Source organism: Anabrus simplex, chromosome 9 (assembly GCF_040414725.1).
Source record: "Anabrus simplex isolate iqAnaSimp1 chromosome 9, ASM4041472v1, whole genome shotgun sequence".
NCBI classification, from domain to species: Eukaryota; Metazoa; Arthropoda; class Insecta; order Orthoptera; family Tettigoniidae; genus Anabrus; species Anabrus simplex.
Window position 1 is genome coordinate 108,706,819 of NC_090273.1, and position 25,098 is coordinate 108,731,916.

Here is a 25,098-nt window from a genome sequence, read left to right on the forward strand (position 1 = left end):
CAATCCATAAAGTACGATCGCAAAAATGCCATAAAATTTGAGCCCCTCCCTCCATTGCAACACGTAATAACATTTCTTAATACCCCCTCCCCACATTAAGTGAATGCCCACTTGTCTGAGAACACGTAAAATATGACTGAGATGTGGTGCCAACTTCACAAGAAAAACTAACGGGTGAATTCTGGGCACAGATTTTAACTGTGAGGTTTTATACAGGCATTATAGGCAATTTATATCGCAAAATGTTACGAATTTCTTAATGAAAAAATTGTAAAGAAAAATGTTCATCTATTTTGAAAATCCACAGCCTGTTTGCAGTCATTCGACCGGGTCAGGAATGGAATGAATGAAGCCACATCATGCGGCGAGGATATGAATAGTGCCGGCTGCCGAAGCCTGTCACACTCCTCTGGGGCAATGATTAATGAATTACAGATGATATGAAATGTTATTGGAGAGGTTCTGTCATCTAAGGTGCAATATTGTGTGAATATCGTCAAGGCATTCTCGCTCTTCATAATGTACAGTATGTGCTGCAGGTCAGTATATCTCCAAAAAATATTATCACAGGAGGTTTTGTCCCGGCAACGACGATATATCGCTTGCATAGAGGATAGAATGTAGTTCTTAAAATTATGCTACCAAGGAATACATAGCTTCACTTCTTTGTCTCATTTTCTTGCAACAGTATTTTAAAACTACATGTTGTGCTTACTTTCAGAATTAAATAACTCCTTAACTAGTGAAAGTATGTGCGTGATATTTTCGTGCTTACTGCTTTGCAGGGACTTTGGGATATTTCATAAGGGATTTGAATTTTTATTTCTTAAATCACAACACGTGGCGAAATTCTCAGATCAAATTATTGGTAATATCACGGTACCGTATGTAGCCTTTTAAATGGCAACCTACAAAAATACTGGTGATCGGTATCTCATCATGGGTATATCGTAAAAATCTGATCGTGGGTTTTGTAACTAAGTCGTTTAAATACCAGAAAGAATATAATTTGTCTTCGCAAGGCTTCATCTGTTTTCCATGCATGTCTTAAAATTTGCTACAATATTGATCTTTCACTCATAAATATGACAAAAAAAGATCCTAAAATTTATGATACCATTTTACATATCTTGACTTAGTATAAACATTTCTCTTAAAAAACTGGATTTATAGCCAAGAGTTCCACGATCTATCTCAAAAACCGCTCAGCCCATGGAACTTCCCCGTTAGCAGTGTTGTCCAGTAATAAATATTTACTCGTTCAACCTAAACAGTGTATTAAATTGCGAGTTATAACAACAAATAGCTATAATTTCGAATGTTGGAGGCGCCATTTGTACTCCTAACTCATTCTACGATATACTGAACGTAATTATATTTTGAATTTAATATCTGACGACCAAGTATATCTCGATCACAGTGTCCAGTAGTTTAGCGCAACCAACGGTAAGTGTAATTTGGATGTCAGATATTACCCTGTCATGAATATTTCAAAGCTACTTCATAAAAGTGGGAGCAGTGAGATGTCATTATGCATAATCGAGGGACATGACGTGTGTTCATAAATAAGGACAATATGCTGGTTAATTCGAGGTTCTATGAGGTGGGTAACCTTCTTACAACATCATACTTCTGGTTTTATTTAGACAACGCAATGCTCTTTACGATGGAGTATATGTTGTAATCCTGTTTCCGGGAATATAAAACATGTTATTACTTATAATAGATCCAGTTCTTTCTTTCAGAGATTTATATTGAGATTTTACAAGCAAACGTTGTAGAAATAATTTCCTCTTTGGCTTAGTTCCTGAACTTCGAACTTTGTACATCTACTTCGATTCTCAGTGTCCTTTTAGAGCGAGGTTCAATAATGTGTTCCTATTATTATTATTATTATTATTATTATTATTATTATTATTATTATTATTATTATTATTATTATTTTCTGTGCGAATTTGTCACTTAGGACAACGCGGAATCAATATTTGTTGAGCTTTCCTCCTTGCCCAATACGAGTTCTTCATTTTCATCGATTGTTGTAATTGTTGTCCCTCCGAACAAGTACGTCATGTTAATTTCTTTTCGTCTTCCTCAGATCCCCGTGTGTGAAAAAAATTCCTGATTACATTGCAGATTTGGTGATCCTAATTCACTGAGGTCTTTCTCAACTTGCTTGCCTATTATTATTATTATTATTATTATTATTATTATTATTATTATTATTATTATTATTATTATTATTTGCAAATAAGCCCATTAGGACTATGCGAAGTACTTAGAACCGTGAATTTGTCTTCCTTTGTGACCATATCGTCACTACTGTTCCAAAACTGCGAATGTAACAATGTTCTTCCTATTCATTATTTCCCTTAAGACTGGTCACACCTCCCAGCCACATATTGATATGCAGTCCATCAGAACAATATTTTCGGTGAGCGCATTTTCCTATGTGCGTGTGTAAAGGAAGATGAATCCTACTCTACCGTACTGTAGGAATCAATGTTTGCATGACATATTTACCCACTCCAAGTGTATGATGTATTTTTTTATTTATTTTGTAAAATGAAGTTTTGATTTCTCCTGTCTCTTGGATATACTGTTAACGTTATTTTACTGTATATTAATTTCAAATAATATTTTCACTCTTCCCCTTTTTAACAGTATGTTAACCATTTAGCTATGGTTTTCTAGTTGCGACTCCAACTTAGCAGCTTCGATCCTGGCGCATACCGTTGATATCTGAAGGTGCTCAAATACGTCGGCCACGTGTCGGTAGATTTACCGGCAGGTTAAATAACTTCTGTGGGACAAAATTCCGGCACCTAGGCACCTCCTAATACCATCAAAAGTAGCTATTGGAATGCAAAATCAACATCAACATCAACATTATTATTATTATTATTATTATTATTATTATTATTATTATTATTATTATTATTATTATTACAGTTGTGAAGTTATGAAGCCGAACTGGCCATAGATTCCCATATGACGCTCAAAATTCTACACAGGGCACAGTACACGAACGGAAAGAAAGACATATTATAAGTAAAAACGAAAACGATGGTACTATAGCCTTGGTAGGGTCTTGGTCTACCAAGTGACCGTTGCTCAGATTCCAGACTGCGAGATTACTCGCGATCAGCGAGATGGATTCTTTCGACCATTTTCAGTCTTATACATTCTAAATTTTGCTAATATGTTTTTCAGTAGCATGTTTGTACTGTATGTTCTTGGCTCGAACGTTAGTAAGAAAGGGTGGTACTTTTTCATTTTATCAATCACAGGTTGCACCCTACCGCGCAGGGAACATGAATGAAGGATGGATGCTAGAACGGTATAGACTCAATCTATCATTCACTCTTCCGGCAAAGAGCTGCAGTACTCTTTAAATTAACATCAATAAGAATAGAGAACGGAGTGAGTGAGGCTTGTAACATGTCATGTGCTGAGTGAAAAGAAGAAGGAGAGAGAGAGAGAGCAAATTACTAGGTGCATTGTTGTTGAGGAAAACACAAAGGCAATGATGGATGGTTTTCAGGGGAATCCCAGGTGCCGCCCAATAGTATCATCTCTTTCACTCCAGTGCCTTAGCACATTTAAAACAGCAATAGAATGAGTTGCTAGCTGCTGATGCATTTAAAACATAGCTCTTGTTAATTCTTTGGCTTTCAGTAACGCCTCCGTGGTGTGTAAGACCAACTGGGTGTTGTGGATTGTAAATTGCTTTGTGTATGTGTGTTTACTCTTTCTATTTTCCTCGTAACTGTCATTGTTAGAGCATAACTACTATGAGACTACTGACATGCTAGGCCCAGTGTGCCATTTCTTATTTTATGGGAGGGAGCAGGGGGAACATAATCTTCCTAAGTTTATACGAACTATCAATGATTCCCAAAAAATTCACTAACTTTCCCTTTGCTAACACTATTTGCCATTTCATTCCTCAGATTTATTAGCGTCCGGCTCTGTTAATTGCCACACACATCTCCGTCAATCCACTGTTCCTTAAGAACGACAAAAGTTTACTTTGCGTTTTAGACATGCTCAGGGGCAATATTTATGGAGAATGATTTTAATTGTTTTTCTTAATATTGATATAACAGATTGTTGGTGACTGCATGAAATATTACAATTCCATTTTCTAGGAACTGGGTGTGAGTTAAGCTTTTGCAATTTGACCCGCTGACAGTTTTCACCCTTGCTGAAATATCTAGAAGACGTAATTATTTTGGAACTCAAGTATTAAATTAATATAAATATTGATTTGAACTACCATAAATTTGTAATTAACCTTAAAGATTCGTTGGATTCTGGAGAATGTGTAGTGTGATCAAGAAAACTATTAATTACACTGTCGTAAAAATTGCACTTCGGCAATAGCATATTATTAATTGTTACTACTACATATTAATTATTTATAATTATTAATACTTTCATCCGCATACTTCTTTTATACTGTATTAATAGTCTACTACAACTTAGGTCAATTTACAAACTATTTTAGATCCAGTAACCAGATTATTTATCATGATTTCCTTTTCTGTATCAAATTGCCAAAGAAAATTGTACCAATACCTAATTTGTTCAATACAGAATTATTTACTTTATATGAAAAAGGATATTATCGCAAATTTTTAAAAGTTATTTCTTCTATCAGTTCCTATTAAATTCTACGTTACCTGAAATAGTGGAATTGTATTGTTTAGTGTAAAAGGTTCGGTTTATTACGGATATATCATTGCACAAACAAACCTAACACCATTAATAGGGAATTATATCTGAGATGGAATTTATAATCTATCATGATTTGTTATTACTTTTCAAATATTTTCTTATTATATTCTTAAATATAATGTACCACAGAAGAAGAAGTATAATTACCCACAGAAGGGACTTCGTACTTACCTAGATTTTACAGTATGCTTTCCTTTGAATAGAATTGGTGGTAATGATTAATATATGACCTGTTCTATATGTTTTCAGATCCGTCACCGATTCGGTTGCTACGATGAGATCACGGAAGTGGACAGACGCCGAGTTCGCCACTGTAACTGGGTACGCTTCCTGCGAGCGGCACCCACCTACAGCGAGGAAGTCAACCTCATAGGAACTAAAGTCAAAGGTAAGTACTTAAAATTTCCCCCTAATTTCAAGCATAATTAGCCCCAGATTTATAGGTAGTATCAATCAGATTAGGAAAACTTAAAATCCACAGCCTGCTTCCAATTTCAACAGTGTCAGGTATGGAATGAATTAAAGCCCCACCTAACGGCGAGGATTGGAACCGTGCCGGCTGCTGAAGCCTGTTACACTCCTCTGTGGCAATGATTAATGACTGACAGATGAAATGAAATTATATTGGAGAGTGTTTCTGGAATCAAAGTTGAAGGGGAAAACCGACCTACCCGGAGAAAAACATGTTCCTACCTCTGCTTTGTCCAGCAAAAATCTCACATGTAGTAATTGGGATTTGAACCACGGAATCCAGCTGTGAGAGGCCGTCTGAGCCACGGAGGAATCTATTAAAATAGAATGCAAACTAATTTGGTTTTACGAAGTGTCGCCTAGCCTGCTGTTCCGTTATGTAGCGAGAGTAACATAAATTCTTGGGGTTCTGATGGGCTGACCCCTAATGTTTATGCTATACTCACAGCATACCCGTTGTGCAGGCTAGTGTTTACTTGTAACTTTACATTCTAACCAATTTCTCGAAATACGGGCTCTAAAGATAAGACAATACGTACTTTTAACTAATTATGTTACAGATTGTCCATACTCTTACTTTGAAAACACGTAAGCAGAAAACTGTAGTCAGTAAGTGCCTACAGTATTTTGTTAAAGTCGAAGCCATTTTCTCTCCAGTTTCGGCTTAGTTAATAGATTAATTTTAATTTTTCCAGTCTATAACTATATTAATATTAAGACTGTTAAATTCTGTAAGAAGAAATATTTAATTAATAACAGAATATATCCGAAACAGGAAACATTTAATTTAACAAAGTTTACTATGGTATTTCCATTTCCTGTTATATATGGCATAGAATATATCGACGAAGACATATGTAAATTTTTTACTAACACTTTGGTCGTGATCCTTTATCGAAACGCAAAACAACAACGGCTCAAATGCTGGATATTTTATTGTGGTACCAAACTCGTAATCATAGTTATAACTATAATTAAATATTTTTTCACAATCAACGTTTAACAATAAGCTACCGAGATTTTCATTACATACTAGTGTGAATATATTTAATGTGCTTTTAATGAAAATAACGTACCACCTAAACATTAAAAACAAACCAATAAAAACACTACGGAGGAAATATTCGCTCCGTGTATCACAAGTTTGTGTAGTAGAGAGCTGGCTCGTTGTGCTGCGCAGTCATTGTGGAAATGTCACGTACCGATCATATTACAATTTTATTTTATAGGAACTGGGTGTGAAATAAGCCTTGTTCTCACAATATATATTAAGAATTGGATCAAGTCACTGAAACACGTTGGCAAGGTCTCCATGCTTCCTTTGAGATACAGAAGATAAAATCTTGTTTCAGTTTACTACTAAGCCTATTTAATCGATATTGTTGTTGTCTAACTTGGAATATTACATTTCAGGAGAGCCTATGTACGAAGCGGTGAAAACCATCCCTGCCAACTCAGAACTAGTTGTGTACTACCTGCCCGAAAGACCTGAGGAGGTGTTCTTCATGCCCGCTGTCCACTATCTCCGTAACTCGCTATATCGCCGTACCATGGACACAATTCTCGAGGGTAAGTAGTCCACTTGTACATTTATTCACCTGAGATTTCATTCCGATGACTGCTTCTTAATGGCAGATTTTGTTGGAAACTTCTAATTTGTTGTCCTGATAGGTATTTGAACAGAAATGCAGTGAAGAAGATTTGAAGAGCATCATTTGTAAGACAATTATGCAACATTCGACGTTATCCTTGTAGGCTTGAAGGTCGTGGTACAGTGAGTCTTCTTCATTTTCTCCTTCCTGTACTAGGTATCTTATTCCCACACAGGATGTTATATTTACATCTTCTATGATTTCATTAATTTTTAAGGGTTTTAGTAGCGGGAGTGTCCGAAGACATGTTCAGCCTATCAGTTCTTTAATTGCTTTCCCCGATACAGCCCATAGTTGTGAACTACGTGTACCGCTGTGTTAGGGTGTTATTTTTGGGTGTAAGTGTAATTGCACTGGGTAGAAATGGGAAGGAAACGGCCTTAACCGTCAGGACCCTACTATCCCGACATCTGCTTGGAACCAAAAATGAGAAACCAGAGAAAACGATTTCCAGGATGGGGGATTCGAACTCCCCTGTGTCCTAGTACTAGAGCTACCAAGAGTAACTGGTCCTGCTGCAAATCTCTGAGCTAACCTGCACAGTATATTTCATTAATGAACTTCGTCTTACTCGTTTCTCCTACACTTTCTCTCCAAAATATTCACTGTGAAAGTGTTGTGACTGTACAAAGGATTAACAAAACCCCTCTTCGTTTCAATAGCTCCATCCAAAGAATTCTCTTTTCCGCAGATCTAGTAAGTAGGCCTACATTCTCTCTAGTCGTTTTCCTGTCAGGGCATTATTTCCAACACTACAAATCGAACACCCCTAGTCATCTCTCTTTATATTTGCCAACGGCCCATGTTTCCAAGCCATATCTTGTTTGGACTCCTAACTTCATTTCCTGAAATCTATTTAATCATGTATTATAAAATACGTACATAGAGAAAAGTGTATATGTGGGTTCGAAAATCATGTCAGACATTATTCTACGATTCGTAGAACTAAAACTTACTTCGATCGCTCCAAGTATTTACAGCAGACCTGCCAACATTTAAAGGTCAAGAAATCAGGTGACACTTTTTTCAACATACTGTGATGTATATGACACACCACATATGATATACCTGGCATTATTTGAAGAATATTTAAACATTACATTATTGCTTGATAATTATTTTATTCATACTAAAATACTACACATACCTCAGGTTTAAGACACACGAATCCTCACCGTAGCTACCTTAACCCTCTTCAGAAACTCTCAACTTTCACTCTAGTCACTTACATTTCTGAACAGATTTTAGGATTAAAAGTGTTTTTAGTTATCTCTGAAAGCATCGATCTAAACTGTATTATTCTCTAAAAAAATCATCTCACACTCAGCATTTCTAATTGAAATTGACATAAGAGTCACTTTTTAGAGTCTATCACATTTAAGAACACCACCTGCCTTATCAATGTTCACCAGTTATATCTCGCTAGTAATACCGAAGATGCATTCTCCATATCTGGACGTTGGTGACTTATTCAGTAGCCCCAGCCAGTCCAAGGTTCGCTGATCAATTACCCTGAGTCGGAGTTCACTTGCTATAGGGTGACCGGTTTCTCTCCGCTCCTCCTATATCTTATGCTCCCACCCAAGTTAAAACCACTTCCAATGTTGCTTTACTTCGGAGATCTCACGTTATCCAGCAAGTCACAGAACGAGGGAAGTCACAGAATTGTTGAACTGTTTCATCAATACAAGAATAATAATTTTTCCTCCGAACATCGAGGGAGCTGGCACGTCTGATTTACAGAATGTCGCACAGAAGCCGCTGAGCATAACATAAGCACCATCACATCTCCAGGGAAGTACCCCCCTTTCTCGTATAACACAACTCGTGGATTAATAAGCTGTCACTTTAGATTCCTGATCGGTAGCTAGATCTTTATTGACACAGAGTTAAAAGTAATTGTTGTTATACAGTACAGTGGAAGGAAGGAGACGACTGATCCAGGATGTGTAGTCCGCTCTCTTTGTACACTGACAGTTCTCTCTTGTAATGATGTTCCAACTGAAGTGAGTTAGCAGTTTAATGTGACATGTACGAACATGACCCGAACAGACCTCTATACACATAGCACCGAGGGTTCAGGAAGTTCTTAAACTAAACATTCATAGAAATATGACCAAATTATTATTATTTCTCCATTAGAGTCTGCTGGGGACCACATGACAATTTCAATACTTCATCCTTTGTTGTTACTTCTTTATCCTCCAATACTCATCCATCTGCTCACCAGGTCTCCCTTTCCTCTCCTCGGACCATTTTGAGCCTGTTTTCTTTCCCTCCCTACCTTCGAATCCTTCCATTTATAACACATTATTTCTAAAAAAAAAAACATATCTCCCTCTGTTGCTGCTTCTTGTTTCTTTCCAAATCTTTCTTGACTTCATGAATCCAGGTTGTTGTTGACTTATTGACTTATTGTTCCAAAGATATTTGAAGATACTCTTTGGTTAACCTGCTGTCGTCCATTCTGTATAAATTATTATTATTATTATTATTATTATTATTATTATTATTATTATTATTATTATTATGATTATACGTAGAAGTAGTCTAGGAGGCAACGCGTCCGCCTGTCACCCGGCGGCCCCAGTTTGGATTCCTTTCCTCACATTCAACACTTTACACTTCCGCCATTTCCACATACACGCAGGTTCACAACATATGGTGCAAAGTAGAGAAAAAGATCTTCTTAGGTCGACGGCCAGAATAAATAGCATTTTAAAAAAGTCTCAGTTCACCTGGAAGAACGTTCATTGAAAGGAGGACAAACATTTTTAACGAGAACTCCACTCCTGTAAAGGCACATGTCCTACGCTTTCACTAAGCCTACTCCAGAAATGAGTATCAGGTTCATTCCTTCGAACAAAAATGGCCAGGCAATGAGCCCCTTCCATTTAGTTCTGAGGTTACAAACAGCGGAACCTCTGTCTTCTACTGCTGCAGGAACAATTGTGGGCTTTGCAGAGATTACCTCGCTTTGTCATTATTTTACAATTGGCTTTACGTCGTTCTGACACAGATAGGTCTTAAGACGACGAGGAAAGGGCTAGGAGTCGGAAGAGAGCGTCCGTGGCCTTAAAGTACAGCCCCAGCATTTACCTGGTGTGAAAATGGGAAACCACAGAAAATCATCTACAGGGCTGCCGACAGTGGGCCTGGAACCCAATACCTCCTGAATGGAAGCTCACAGCTGTGTGCCCTTAACCGCAAGGCCAACTCGCATAGTTCATCTTGAGGCTTAAGGTTGAATTCCTGATGAGTCTAAGGATTTTAATTCTGGACTGAGGACTAGAGTTTTCTGATACGAGAGGTGCAAAAGGCAAGAAATTCGACTGGGGGATCGCCACACTAACCAACTATCATTCTAATGCCTGTCATCCACCTGAGTCGTCATGACAAGTCAAGGCAGACAGCAGGATCCTACTAGAAGTGGTAGTAGTAGTGTTGAATGAGAGGAACCACGAGATATCTCTGAAGTTAACCAACATTGGAAGTGCGAAGAACTTGGGTTGATAACCAGTCGTGTTAATTGATGGAACAGCTGGAAAATATTAGGCACTCTACGACAAGAGACTTCGAACTATGAATGCCTCATCACCGGTTCCTTGGTTTAGCTAGTGCACTACTGGAGTCATTATTATTATTATTATTATTATTATTATTATTATTATTATTATTATTATTATTATTATTATTATTATTATTACTATTATTATTATTATTTCGTTTCACACTCTTTGCGTACGTAGAATCAATCATTTCTCGGTGTATTGTTCTTTCTTAGTGCCCAGTATTTCTTCTTTCTTTTGATCTTCGTTTCCTCTTGCCTTCCGAGATAATAGGTTTGGCTTTTACTGTACATGTCTTGGAACCTTATATTCTCGTCCCCAGTTATTATTTTAGCTATCTCGATCAAATAGTGAATTTTCTGTAATTTTTACTTCTATTAGGCCTTTTTCAGTTTCTTTAAACCAGTTGGGTTTTATTTTGCGGTTATGGAAGAAGTTAAAGTTTTCTTTGGGTAACCTATTAGAGTTTATTCTGAGAATATCACCATAAAATATCCTTCTTTTTCGTATAATATCTGAGAGTTTTCAATTTTCTAGTAGCGTGTTTCGTTCTTGGCGTGTATTACTATTATTTTCTTTTTATTTATTTATCTGAATTACAAATGTGCATAATAATCTAGAATACTACAACTGTCTATGGCAGATTTGATATTTGAGCATTGAGTGTCATACAACAGGATGAATGTACATGATATTTCAATAACAGATTGGTCCCTTCAGTACTGTGAAGGCAACGACGTAGATGACATCTTTGCTGAGTCTGTTGCAGAAGTCTACAAGTCGAAGGACGTAATCGCTCTTCTCACTGAAACCATAAATTCCATGACTTCAAAGTTCTTGTAGCGATATTTTTTAAGATAGTAGAGAATATACATCTTGTGTCTATTATTTTCCTCTTTGTCGACTTCTACTCTGTCTTCACACTGTAGAGAAGATGTATGGAAAATATTTTTCGGACTCTACTTTTCGTGGACCAGACTATACAAGTATGCTACGATACTAAAACTGACAGTAAAATATAATTCAAGATATTGTTTCATGAACACACTGTAGTCTTGCTGCGAGTCTTAGCTGCTCCGCTTCAGCCGGCAGCCAACCGGTAAGGTGATGATAAATCTTTTTCATTCTATGTCAGCGTCATAAAGAAAACCAAATCTGACGATAACATATTGTTATCAATGGTATCCTTCTAGTAATGATGAGATAATTTGTCAGTGGTCAGAAGTGGAATTGCTATCATCCCTCTTGAATCATGGACCACTAGTTCAAGTTCTCATCTGAACTCCACTGCACATCATTCAGCAGGCTCCCTGTTAGGATACGTTGAGCACCGGTAGGTATCAAATTTCTTCTTCTTCTTCTTCTTCTTCTTCTTCTTGAGACATCGTCTCCTTACGAAGGTTGGCGATTCACGTTGCCAGCTCTGATCTTGGCAATGCAACATGTAAAGCTTCTTCTTATGTACATCTGTGCCATCTTCGAATGTCCTTTAGCGATGAATTTCTCCGTCTACCAACCGACCGTTTCTCTTGTATCTTTCCTTCAATAATTAGCTGTAATAATTGATACCACTTGCCCCTCATTACATGCCCTAAGTATTGTGTTTCCCTTTGTTTTATAATGAGTATCAGTTCCTCTTTATTTTTTCATCCGATGAAGGACCTCAACATTTGAAAAGGTATATATACGTTTTTCAGTGCTTGGATCCAAGGTCCAGCTTTCACATCCAAATAGGAGAATATGGAATATGTAGCAGCGTATTATGCGAACTTGTAGCTGCAGACTGAGATCTGACGTTCAAAAGAGAGTATCAAATGTGGGAAATTAGGTAAAGATATGTTATTTGTGACTTTTTCAAGGACACTTCTGGTGACATGTAAGCCGAAGTTGGGTACATCTCTTAAGCCAGAAGTATTGTCAAAGGAGTTTACCTTCAACATAAAAGCCTTGACCTTTTATTATTTATTCTAAATCTGTACGAGCAAGTACGACACTAATTATAACTCATACTAAAGCCATCCTTAAGCCTCCTTGGGCCAGGTGGCAGGGCGCCGCCCTTCACCGCTGTGTTCCGTTGTTCGAATCCCGGTGACTCCCTGTGAAATATGTGCTGGAAAAAGTATAGACGACCAAGAGAGATGGCTAAGTGGTTTCGGTCACATTGCTCTGAGCTTGCAGTAGGGAGACCGTAGATTTGAAACCCACTGGTTTTCCGGCGTTTCTCATTTTCACATGAAGCAAAATGCTGGGGCTGTACCATAATTAAGGCCACGGTCGCTTCCTTCCCAATTCTAGCCCTGCCCTCATAATAATAACTCGTATTCTCGACCCGAGGTGGTGCAGTGCTTTTTAGGCACACCCCCAATGCAGGCGAGTTGCATGTGCCATTTTGGACACATAGCAGACCTCCTACCATTTCGTGCAGTCCCGGGAATCGAATAGTACTAACCGTTACGCTACGGAGGTGGACAGCCCTGCCCTATTTGATCATCGTCGCAAGACCTATCTGTGTTGGTGCTACGTAAAACAAATAGAAAAATTGGACGTTTGGTTTAGCTAATGGTGAAAGCATATGACGGGGCAAAAGTCATGAAATGGCTGTTTTCGGTCACAAACAGATACTGGATTTGCAATATTGTTATTACTCTACAAGACATGTTGAAAAAGCCATTTCAGTACAGGCCCGTAATTGTTACGTTGTCAACGAGAAATCCACAGAAAGGTTAGCGGAGGTTTTCCAGTGTTAGTAATCTTCCCATCCATCTTTTTCTGCACATAGATAACATGTGGCTGATATTGTGATTGTTTTAATATCTGAAGACTGAAATTCGACTCTTAAATCATCTCATTATGTAAGTAATACACCAGGTTTTATCACTCATCTTCTCCGTAACGACGAAGCTTGAACACTGAGAATGTAATAGGAAGCAAGATCAATTTACATTTAAATCAACAGATGTGTTTTTGGTCACGGTTGTTAGTACAGCTCTGCGGTAATGTTCTTCCAGGACGTTTCATTCAATTAAAGGCAGGTGGCGCTACCTAGTGTTCCTCTCTTCCATTTAATGTTCTCGTATGTAAATAAATTACAATCTTGGCCTCCTGTGAGAGAAAAAACGGTGTAACGGAAACAAAAGAAACTGAGGGACCAATTCGTTCCGGGCACATCTTTACAAAGTTAAGTCTCATCCTTTCTCCTTCTTCTTTAGAAAGGTGAAGTGTCAAAACTTAAGTAAACAAATAATTAATCCGTGCCCAAGAGCGATGAAGCGAGTCTTAAAAATTACTACGGAGGCTGGAAAAAGATGTGGTGGAGGGGAATCACTCGATAAAAAGATTACTTCCCATAATCAACTTTTGGTACTTATTTTTCTTTTAGAGACCAGTGTGTGACCTTACTTTCTTCTCGCATTTTTTTGTCATTATTATTGCTGTTTGTATCACTGGGTGGTTTTCAATCTCTGGCCCGTTGTTGCTATGTCCTGCACGGGGCGCGTGCGTGAATAATCGCGCCAGACAATTGAAGCTCGTTATCTTGTGCTGATGGATTTCAGGCGCCCAACTTTAAGAATACAAGAGGGTCCGAAATTTTCTTCACAAATTAACAAGCTAATGGAATTAGATGCGTTGCAGATATCTCCAACTAATTTAACATCCCCCCTTCTGGAACTCATTTTCCACTTTAAATTCATGCTCATTCCTGTTAACACATATAATATGTCGTTAACATTACATACCGGTACTATTTTTTGTCTAGGCTCTCTTCTCATAACTTTCATTTTCGGTCGAAAGCCACTGAAAAAAATTATTAATATATTGGCATTTCAGATTATTATATGTTGTTGCGTCAAAAATGTATGATTGGCACTTCGATTGCAAACAGTTTAACGAGTTTAAATCTTCAATGCTTCAACGTTTTAGTTTGGTTCTTATATTAACAATCGGTAAGGAATATATGTTATAATTAAGTAAATTTGCAGGATTGTATTTCCTTCTGTATGCATATTATCTATCTGTGATTGCAGATGAGACATCTGACCTATCTTACACCTTTCAAATGGCAATTGTTTTACGGTTTATGGTCAGTGAATGAAGAAGCTCAAACGCTCTGGAATTTTCTGTATCCATGCAACAATAATGCTGAATATTTAACAGCTTGTAAAGTTCTAGAGGATAAATGTCATCTTTAAGGGGTCCTAATAAGCTAACCGTGCAGACATGTGATGGGGCAAACATAATGAAAGTGTCGTTTCCGGCCACAAACAGATACTAGCTATGGTACACAGTAAAAATGGATTTAAAATATTGTTATTCCTCTATAGGACATAATGAAGAAACCCTTTCAGTACAGGCCTGCACTGGAGAAGAAGGTAAAAGCTTCCATTATTCATAACTTAGGCGTAGGTGAGAAGGATTAATTATAGGGAGAAGCTCGTCTAAATTCTCTGTACTGCTTATTCTGAAGTAACTGAATTCTAATTTTAGTGTGCCTTTACCTCAGCTCGGGGAGAAGGTCTAACCGAATTATTATGTCCTCTAAACATCTTTGTACTCTGCTGGTAAAGACTGTAAATTATTTAGTGGATCCCTTTGACTTCATTAATATGAGTACCGGTATTTATTCAATATTTATTACTACTTTCGAGTATTGTTGTTTGCAGTGATATTGGTAGTGAATTTACGAACTACTGTAGAATTAGCCATATAATGCTGCAGAATTATTTAAGATTTATTTATACCTTTACAAGTGGCGAAGTTTAGGCTCTTGGCCCCTCTCTCCCACTTCAACACGTTCTTTGCTATAGGTTAAATTGTCTAAACTTACAAATTAATAAGATGACGATTATGACAATGATGATGATGATCATTATCATCATGATCATGACCATGATGATGAACATGTTGATGGGGGAGAGAAAATAGAGGATTTAGACAAAGTACTACAATTGTAATTAATTGAATTAATTAAAGAAGTAAATTATAACATTGTTCTGAAGTACTAAATAAAAAGTAACAATTGCTCCAGGGTATAAATATTGTTTCAGGAATCATTCTCAAAATGCTCCGTTTCCTTTTCGACTTAATATTGCGATCTAGCTGAGTTCCTCCTGTGTATGCTTGAATCATCGATCCGTAGGCTAGTTTCATGCACGACTCCATGCCGCCCTGTGTTGTATTAAATTTTACATTTGAAAGTAGCTGCTGCATTTTGAAAGTGCTCTAAACTGCCTGTCATATTCATACCTTGGTCTACCCCTACCATTCTTACCACCTACACTTACCGCAAAAACCAGCTGAACGAATCTTAAGATGTGTCCTATCATTCTATCTCTTCTTCTCGTCAAATATCCCAAATCGATCTCCTCTCACCGATTCGAATTAGTGTCTATCCACCTCACCTTCAGCATTCTTCTATAACACCACATTTCAAAATCTCCTATTCGCTTTCTTTCTGAGCTGTTCATCGCCCATATTTCACTTCCAAACAGTGCCAAACTCCAGACGAAAGTCTTCGAAAACATCTTTCCAATTCCTATATCAGTGTTCGAAGTGAGCAAATTTCTTTTCTAACGAAAGACATTCCTCGCTTTTACTAGTCTGCAATTTATATCTTTCTTACTTCTGCCATCGTTATATTACTACCTAGGTAGCAATACGCATCTACTTCCTTTAAGACTTCATTTCCTTATCTAATATTTCCTACATCACTTGCTGTCGTTCGACTGCACTCAATTACTTTTGTTTCGGACATTTATTTTCATCTTGTACAACTTCCCCAAGACTCTATCCACACCATTCAGCAATTTCTCCTGATCCTTTTTTTTTAATATTTGGCTCTACGTCGCACCGATACAGATAGGTCTTATAGCGACGATGGGATAGGGAAGGGCTAGGCGTGGAAAAGAAGTGGCCGTGGCCTTAATTAAGGTACAGCCCCAACATTTGCCTGTTGTGAAAATGGGAAACCACCGGAAAACTATCTTCAGGGCTGCCGACAGCGGGGTTCGAATCCGCTGTCTTCCAGATACAAGCTCACAGCTACGTGCCCCTGACCGCAAGGCCAACTCGCCTGGTCTCCTGATCATCAGTAAACTCAGATAAAATAAGAATATGGTCAGGAAATCTCAGGGTTTTGACTTTCTCTCCTTAGATTTTGGAGTTTCTCGTACAGGTCACGAAGAATGTCGTGAGACGTTTAAAGCCACAGGCAGCTACTAATTATATTAAAAACATTGATTAACTGTTACTAATACTCTACAGCAGTTGTCAGTAAATGGGGAGGAGGGGGCGTGGAAAGCAGAAAGAGAATTAAATTAAAATGTGAATTAAATTATAATTCAAATTCTTAGGTACAATACGGAGTGGACTCTTGCAAGTACTGAACAGTTTGGACTAAATTCCAACCGTTGTTTTGTCCCTATTCTCGTAAGAGCAGATTTAATTTCCCAATTACTGTGAACTCACGGATTGCGCTCACCCTTGGCAGCACGTGAGGCGCCAGACAATGGGCGTCGCTTATTTCACGCTTACGGTCCGTATTATCGAGCCTGCACGTAAAATATATAGACTAACCTACCTCAGATGCGTTCACTCTTCCGGCAGCTGTCCGAAGTACCACATGGATAGCAGAATACGACAGCTCGATTCGAAAATAAGTACCAGTGCCAATCGATGTGGCGAATTATCTAGATATTGAAAAAAATACATTATCAGTCTTAGTTTTTGCTGTTGATTCATTCAAGCAGCTTAGCACATATCGCAATCAACAGCTGCTGGAACTTGTATGTTGAGTATTCAGCCACTGTTGGATCCATAACAGATGCACCATCAGCTGTCGTAGGTAACCTAGAGGTCATAGAAGAGGTGCATTAGGGTAATGCTGGTGGTTTTAACGTCGCACTAATACATCGATGCAGGATGGAAAAGGGTACAGGTATAGCCCATAAAATGGTAAACAATGGAAAACTCTCTTCAGTGCCAGTGACGGTGGGTTTCGAACCCATCATCTCTCTTATGCAAGTTCGCAGATGGGAGACTAAAACTACGCAGCCTCTTACTTAAGGCTGTATTTCAACTGAGGCCACGGCCGCTTCCTTCTCACTTCTAGCCTTTTCCTAACCGACCGTCACCGTAAGAACTATTTATGTCAGTGCGACGTAAAAGTAAATAACAAAAAAGGAAGGGCATCTGACCGTAAAATATGTCCAAGTCCAAACGTTTAATATAGTTTGCACTGGCGATCCCACCAAGCTGTGGGTAAGGCGTTGATTCCAATGAAACTTGGTACGGTGATAAATTAACACAACAGAACATCGCTGCAAGCTCGATCATCCTACCAAGTTTAATTGCAATCGATCCTCCTACCTAGTTTAATTGCAATCGATTATACTAGGAAGTTTCATTACCAAGTTTCGTTGCAATATATTATCCTACCAAGTTTCGTTGCAATATATTATCCTACCAAGTTTCGTCGCAATATATTATCCTGCAAGTTTCGTTGCAATATATTATCCTACCAAGTTTCGTTGCAATATATTATCCTACCAAGTTTCGTCGCAATATATTATCCTACCAAGTTTCGTCGCAATATATTATCCTACCAAGTTTCGTCGCAATAGATTTTATCCTACCAAGTTCATTGAAATCGTACATATCATCAAGTTCCATTGCAGTCGACTATCCTACCGAGTTTCACTGTAATCGATCATCCAACCAAATCTCGATGCAATCGATTAACCTACCACGTTTTATTGCAATCGATCACACTACCAAATTTCATTGCAATCGATCATCCTACCAAGTTTTATTGCAGTCGGTTATTCTACCACTTCTCTTGCAAATCAGTCTGGTCCTAAATACACAATTCCCTTGTGAGAAGGAGTTTGGTAATAGTTTCGAGAGAGTCACATTCTCGTAGTTCGCACCGCACGTGAAGCTGCAGGTCCTGTGGCTACGATAATGGGTCCGATGACCTTCGATGTCAGACCCCTTAAAACAACAAGCATCATCATCATCATCATCATGAAGCTACGATAACGATATTAGTAGTCACTAAAAGCTTGCTTGTTTTTTATTTCCGGGAAAGTATCAACCATCTCTTCGACGAGAGTAATGGCGGAATGCCTTACCATTGTCTAACATCGAAGACTAGTGCCTTAAGGTACCTCTACTTCAATTATAATATCTCAAGATCAGTAAAAATTCTGTTTTCTCAGGGTAGATGTATTTAAAATTCTTCTTTAATGAGATAGGTACACCCCTGGAATAAGTTATGTAGGCTCCAGTAAAGCACGAACGCCCCTGCGTATCCTCCGGCAGAATGAGATTACTGCTGGCACCACAGGACGCAGGTAGCTGCTCTATTGGAAGGGTTGGAGTCCAGTTAATTTAGCGCCTGTAATCAGAGAAGAGATGAGGCAGCATAATTTACAATAACAACATCATGACTGAACATAACTATTTAGATGAGTAAATCCATCAGAATCTAAGAGACGACAACAAAGATATGATGAGAAGGATTTGCCTTCTTATTTTAATTTCATAAACGCAAAACACTCTCTTTACCTTTTTACGAAGAGGATAGAGGTTTCCGTTTCTAACTTATTTTAAGGTATATGGATTAAATTGGGTTCGTATTTCGAAAGTAGTTCATTGAATCTCAGATGAAGTCCTCGAAGGCTCTAGGTTTACAATTATTACGAACGTATTGTACAGGAACTGAAGAATATATAAAGGAAATCAGCATGATTTGTTCTGGATGACCTCCGATAAAAGAGTAGTGTTGACAACTTTGGGCTGGGAAGGTTTGGAAGTAGGGAGACGAACAGGTTGTCCCGAGATGTCACTGGAGAAATAGCGTGGAATTTTGTGAACAGGCAAATAAGCTTTTAACGGAAGGAAAGATCATTAAATGTTAATACTAACAATGTTAGTGGCTTAACGACCCACTAACTACTTTCACGGTTTCGTAGACGCCAAGGTGCCGGAATTTAGTTCCACAGGAGTTCTTTTACGTGCCAGTAAATCTACCGACACGAGGCTGACGTTTTTTGAGCACCTTCAAATACCACCGGACTGAGCCAGGATCGAACTCGCCAAGTTGGGGTCAGAAGTTAAAGTCGAATTTCAGAAGGACAAATTGGGATAAATAATCATTGACAGGAACAGAAATTGACAAATGTATTAATTTATCAAGTAAACTATAAATTTTCAAGCTCTTTGACATCATTTAAGGAAAGATTACGTAAACAATTGATTGATTAATTGATTGATTGATTGATTGATTGATTGATTGATTGATTGATTGATTGATTGATTGATTGATTGATTGATTGATTGATTGATTGATTGATTGATTGATTGATTGATTGATTGATTGATTGATTGATTGATTGATTGATTGATTTTTCTTCCTTCTTCCTCTCTTTTCTCCTCCTCCTTTACCCTGTCTTCCCCTCTCTTCTTTTCTCTTCTCCTTCTCTGTCCTTTCTGTCTCTTCTCTTCTCTTCTCTTCTCTTCTCTTCTCTTCTCTTCTCTTCTCTTCTCTTCTCTTCCCGGGCGTGTTGGCCGTGCGGTTTGGGGCCCACAGCTGTGAACATGCATCCGGGCGATAGTGGGTTCGAATCCCACTGTCGGCAGCCATGAAGATGATTTTCTGTGGTTTCCAATTTTCACACCAGGCAAATGCTGGGGCTGTACCTTACTGCCACGGCCGCTTTCTTCCAACTCCTAGCCCTTTCCTATCCCATCGTCGACATAAGACGTGTCTGTGTCGGTGCGACGTAAAACCACTAGTCACTTTTTCCCACTTCTTCTGCTCCTCTACCATGTCTTCCATTACCTTTTCTTTTCCCTTCCCCTTGTTTATCCTTTATCACATTGTCTCCTCTTCTCTTCTCCTTTATCTTGTCTTCTCTTCTCTTCCGCTCCCTATTGTCATCTGCTACAGTAGCCACTGAAGTATTTCTTCCAGTAGATATTAATACAATTTACTAATATCTACGTTGATGATGATGATGATTATTATTATTATTATCGTTCGTTTCTGACTGTGAATGTGCCTTTGAATTTAGCTCTCCTAGTTACTCAGGCTCGTCATCATGTGTTAATTTTGGTCCACTTTTACGTTCGGTTGCCCTTCATGACATCAAATCAATGTGAAGGAATATATTCAACTGTTGTTAAGTGTTTTTGTAGTGGTTGGTACTATGCTGAATTGTTGGTAAATGAAGAAAATTGCATTAGAAATAACACAAACTCTGCCCCCGAACCAGAAGAAGTAATTGGCTAGACATGACTAAAATCAACAGCAAAAAGTCGGTAAACGTCTGATACGAACGTCACTACACTGTCTATTCAGCCACGGAACCGGACAAGTGGGGAAAATATCATCGAATGCGATGATATTCTCCCGAAACCTGAAGCTTCCCAATCATAACTATTTCATCTTCTTCCTAAGCCATTTCAATTTCTCACCTGTTATTTCACATTAATTTAGCTTCCCTATTTTCTTGTAGCTTCATTTCGTTATATTTGATTTGTGCTCCTGTTACACTGGCCGTATAAATTCATTCATGTTTTACGGCTGGATGCCCTTCCTGACACCAGCCTAATGTGTAGGTAGGTATTAACACGAACGCTAAAACCATTCCCCACGTTTGAAGAATTATATGCGGGTAAAATTTCTGGCCCGATCGGGACACGAACCCGAGGACCTCTGAACCGAAGACCGTTACCCCGACCATTCGGCTACAAAAACCTGATTCCCTGATACTACGAGCTGAAATTAAAAGAAAAGAAAATATTGAGGAAGTATTTTCACTTTAACCTTTATATCCTTATGTCAAATTATTTTTAATAATAATAAATAATAATAATAATAATAATAATAATAACGCTATTGTTTTTACGTCGCACTAACTACTTTTGCGGTTTTCGGAGACACCGGGTGTCAGAATTTAGTCCCGCATGAGTTCTTTTACGTGCCAGTAAATCTACCGACACAAGGCTGACGTATTTGAGCACCTTCAGATACCACCGAACTGAGCCAGGATCGAGCCTGCCACGTTGGGGTCAGAAGGCCATCGCCTCAACCGTCTGAGTCACTCAAGCCGGCTTTCAATTTTCATTCAGTGTCTTCAAGATATGAGAACTTACAGGCGAGTTTTAACCATTATACGACTTAAAATGACCAATCTCAACATATTTCAATACTTCACTTAGAGTAATTGGTTATAGCACGTAGAATACAGTTGTAGAGGTAGTGTGTGTGGAAAGAAAGAAGGCAGAATAACTATTGAACTAGGACAATGTTAATTTTGCTGTCAACTGCTAGAAAGATAGGCTCTAGATAGCTCGATAGATGCTTTCTCGGGTTGTGCATACAGATTTCAGATGCTCACCTCCCCATATTAGGACGAGAAGATGAGTGCATGATTAACATGAGAAGACTCACCGTCCACTGGCTCCCTCATTTTCGAGCCTAGACACGATCAGGTCGATGCAGGCCGCGAGCTTTTTGGGAAAGGAATCTCCTTCAAAACAATAGCGCACCCCCTGCCCCTCATTCCTCGCCTCTGTGAGACACCGCCAACACCATACTTCTAACAATGACAGTAGTTTTGGCATTGACATTCCGAGGATCCATTCTTGAGCGTCATCAATATCACCACATATGTCGGCATTACTTCAAAGGGAAGCCTTAAAACAATACTATAAAAAACAACATAATAAACTATGCGACATACCTGGCGTAGCTCAGTAATTCTTGAGGTCCTAGAAATGGTCCGTGCGGTACTCTGTTTTCTTAGTGTTATTTAGGACATAATAAAGGCGAATACCATGCTGTATATGTGTTAGTTAGGACGTAATAAATAGCAAATACCGTTTTACTACTTAAAATGTTCTCCTCTGACTGACCACTTAGCTTGCAAGTCTTTTCTCCAGCGCTCCTCTACTGGGTTGCATAGTTTAAGCATATACATCGACCCATTGTACTGTCTTAAGAATCTTCTCCTGTCGGACATTCTAAAAGGGTAGCTCTCATAGTAGCCATTGTGAATTCTTTTTAACTCTGTTTATTTTTTGTTTAGCGTCCTTGTTTTATTTTTCGGTTTGAAGAAGCCAGTAGCTGTTGAATAGGAGAGCAAGGGAAGGTTTCGCTTCAACCAGAAGTCAGGCGTTGTTCTGAACGGAAGAGAATTATGGCTGTCCGTTCCCTGTGGTATTCTATCCATAATACCAAAGACCTGCATGCAAACGATACAGTGGTTCGTCTCTATAAGAGAAGATATATTTTCGATTGGATGAAAAGGAGATTATGTATCTCATTATAAAATGTCTGCAGATTTTATGCGGAATTTCCTTCTACCCGAACGCTTTGATGTTCGAGGTATTTATATTTTCCTGATGTTGCTAGTTAAAATCTCTTATGCTAATGGAATAAAGTACGATCTGAATGGTATTTAGTACCGAATACCTCATCTTAATACAACAGATAGCAGTGCAGTTCACTTCACAATGAACTTACTGTGGCTGTTCGTTATAAATGTACTCAGATGTGTACTACAAATGCGCTGAATGCTTTTCAAGTAGTAAATAAGGACAGATTTTGATATAGTTTAAGAGAGTTGGACACCCTAAAAAATATTTTTAATATTTAAAATAAATTATATTCATTCACGTTGTAACTTAATAACATCAAAGTATCACACATCCACTTAAATAGAATTGTATGCATCTTGATATTCTGTACACTAACTAGTGTTAACTACCGTAGTTTATGTTCAATATACACCCTACTTCAATTCCAAATTTCTTATTATTTATTTTTTAAATTGATGTTAAAATTCATTCAAGTTACTGTAACCGAAGAACATTAATTATTTTGAAATGTGATAATTTATTTTCCATAACCACATAACAATAATAATGATGACAATAATAATTTTAAAAAATTCAATGCTCTTTCCATGCCATCCCCATTGTTCTGAGTAGCGAGCCTATCTCTTACGTGGAGGGTGGAGATTTTTACTTGTATCTGAGTCTAGTCCAAGGTCCAGTCAGTCTTCGTATATGAGTTTTTTAAAGCTGCGTTAGGTCGCGTTATGTATTATGGCGACGATAGGAGAGTAAAGGCCTAGGAGTGGGAAGGAATTATCCGCGGCCTTAAATAAGGTACAGCCCCAAACTTTGCCTGGTGTGAGAAAGGGAAACCACAGACTGGCCGTACTTAAGCGACAGCAGCTGTCGAGGACGGTGAGCAAAATTAATGAGTTCTCTGACTGTGAGGTAGCACGTCCAGTCTAGAAATCCAAGAAGATTTTTAAAAATTTGTTTTAAGTAGCACCGACACAGATAGGTTTTACGGCGACGATGGGATAGGAAAGGGCGAGGAGTGGGAAGGAAGCGGCCGTGGCCTTAATTAAGGTACAGCCCCGGAATTTGCCTGGTGTGAAAACGGAAAACCACGGAAAACCATCTTCAGTGCTGCTGACAGTGGGGTTCGAACCCTCTATCTCCCAGATGCAAGCTCACAGCTGCGCGACCCTAGCGCATGGCCAACTCACCCTTGAGCCTCATAAGCTCCAAAACTCCTTGCCAGACTACAGCATCGTGTAGCCCCAATATCAACACTAGCTCATATTTGGACCATAGCCCATATTTGGACCTTCTCCTCTAAGGCTGTAAAGGAGAGGGCATATAAGTCACTTATAAGACGCCAATTGGGCCTAAGGTATACATCCAGTGTAAGGGATCCTCACCAGAATTACTTGATTCGAGAACTGGGAAAGATTCGATGGAATGTAACACGATTTATTCTCCGCCATTTCCGGCAAAGTAGTATTACGAAAATGTTGCAAACTTTTGTCTGGGAAGACTTGACATTAAGGAGGCGAACATTTCGAACACGTGGTATGCTCCAAGCTATCAGTGGAGATACAGTTGTAATTCAAGAGGACAAATTGGGAAATACTCGTTTATAGGAAGAGTAACTGAGGTTTGGAATAATTTACTAAAAATAATAATTTGGAAGTTCTCTGAAATCATTTAAGAAAAGAACAGGTAAATAACTTATAGGCAATCTTCCACTTGGGCTACAGCCGTAAATGAAGATCATTGCTGATTGATTGGTTGAGTAATGCTTACCCTAGAAAGGTTAGTAAGTAGAATTCCTTGCTTGGTGTTCCAGATTCGCCACTCGATTTGTCCATGTCGCTCTTATCAAGGGTCCTCATCACATCGTCACCGAACAGTGCAGGAGACACTGATGAACGGAAGTCCGTCTCCGGAGAGTCTTCCTCATCATCGTCCTCGTCATGCGCGACGTCCACCGCAGGTGACTTGTTGGAGCAGTGTAATGTGCACCACCAGACGTCACCCAAATCGCGACCAGCTCGGGGTGAACGGACCTTGCTACCGTGTGAAGTGTGCGGCAAGGCGTTCGACAGACCATCCCTCCTCAAGAGGCACATGAGGACACACACAGGTACTGTACTATGATCGACAATGCTATCATTTAATATACAGTATATGTTTTAGATTATTTTTTCCTCCATTCTGCTATGTTCTGAAGTAAAGGAACTTGGTTTAGAGAAGTTCCAGTAACATCTGATTTCACCAACTCTTGGTCTATCTCTTCTTCTTACACCAGGTATTTGTCAATCCAC

General features: G+C 38.6%; 1 protein-coding gene across 1 annotated transcript in view; it reads left to right on the top strand.

Moving 5' to 3' along the window:
* LOC136881067 (zinc finger protein 177) overlaps positions 1–25,098 on the top strand; it is a 537,788-nt gene that overhangs the window by 276,137 nt on the left and 236,553 nt on the right. The window contains exons 2-4 of the mRNA XM_067153676.2: positions 4,987–5,125; positions 6,622–6,777; positions 24,621–24,917. Of these exons, the coding sequence (XP_067009777.2) occupies positions 4,987–5,125; positions 6,622–6,777; positions 24,621–24,917 (592 nt within the window). The remainder of the gene's footprint in view (positions 1–4,986; positions 5,126–6,621; positions 6,778–24,620; positions 24,918–25,098) is intronic.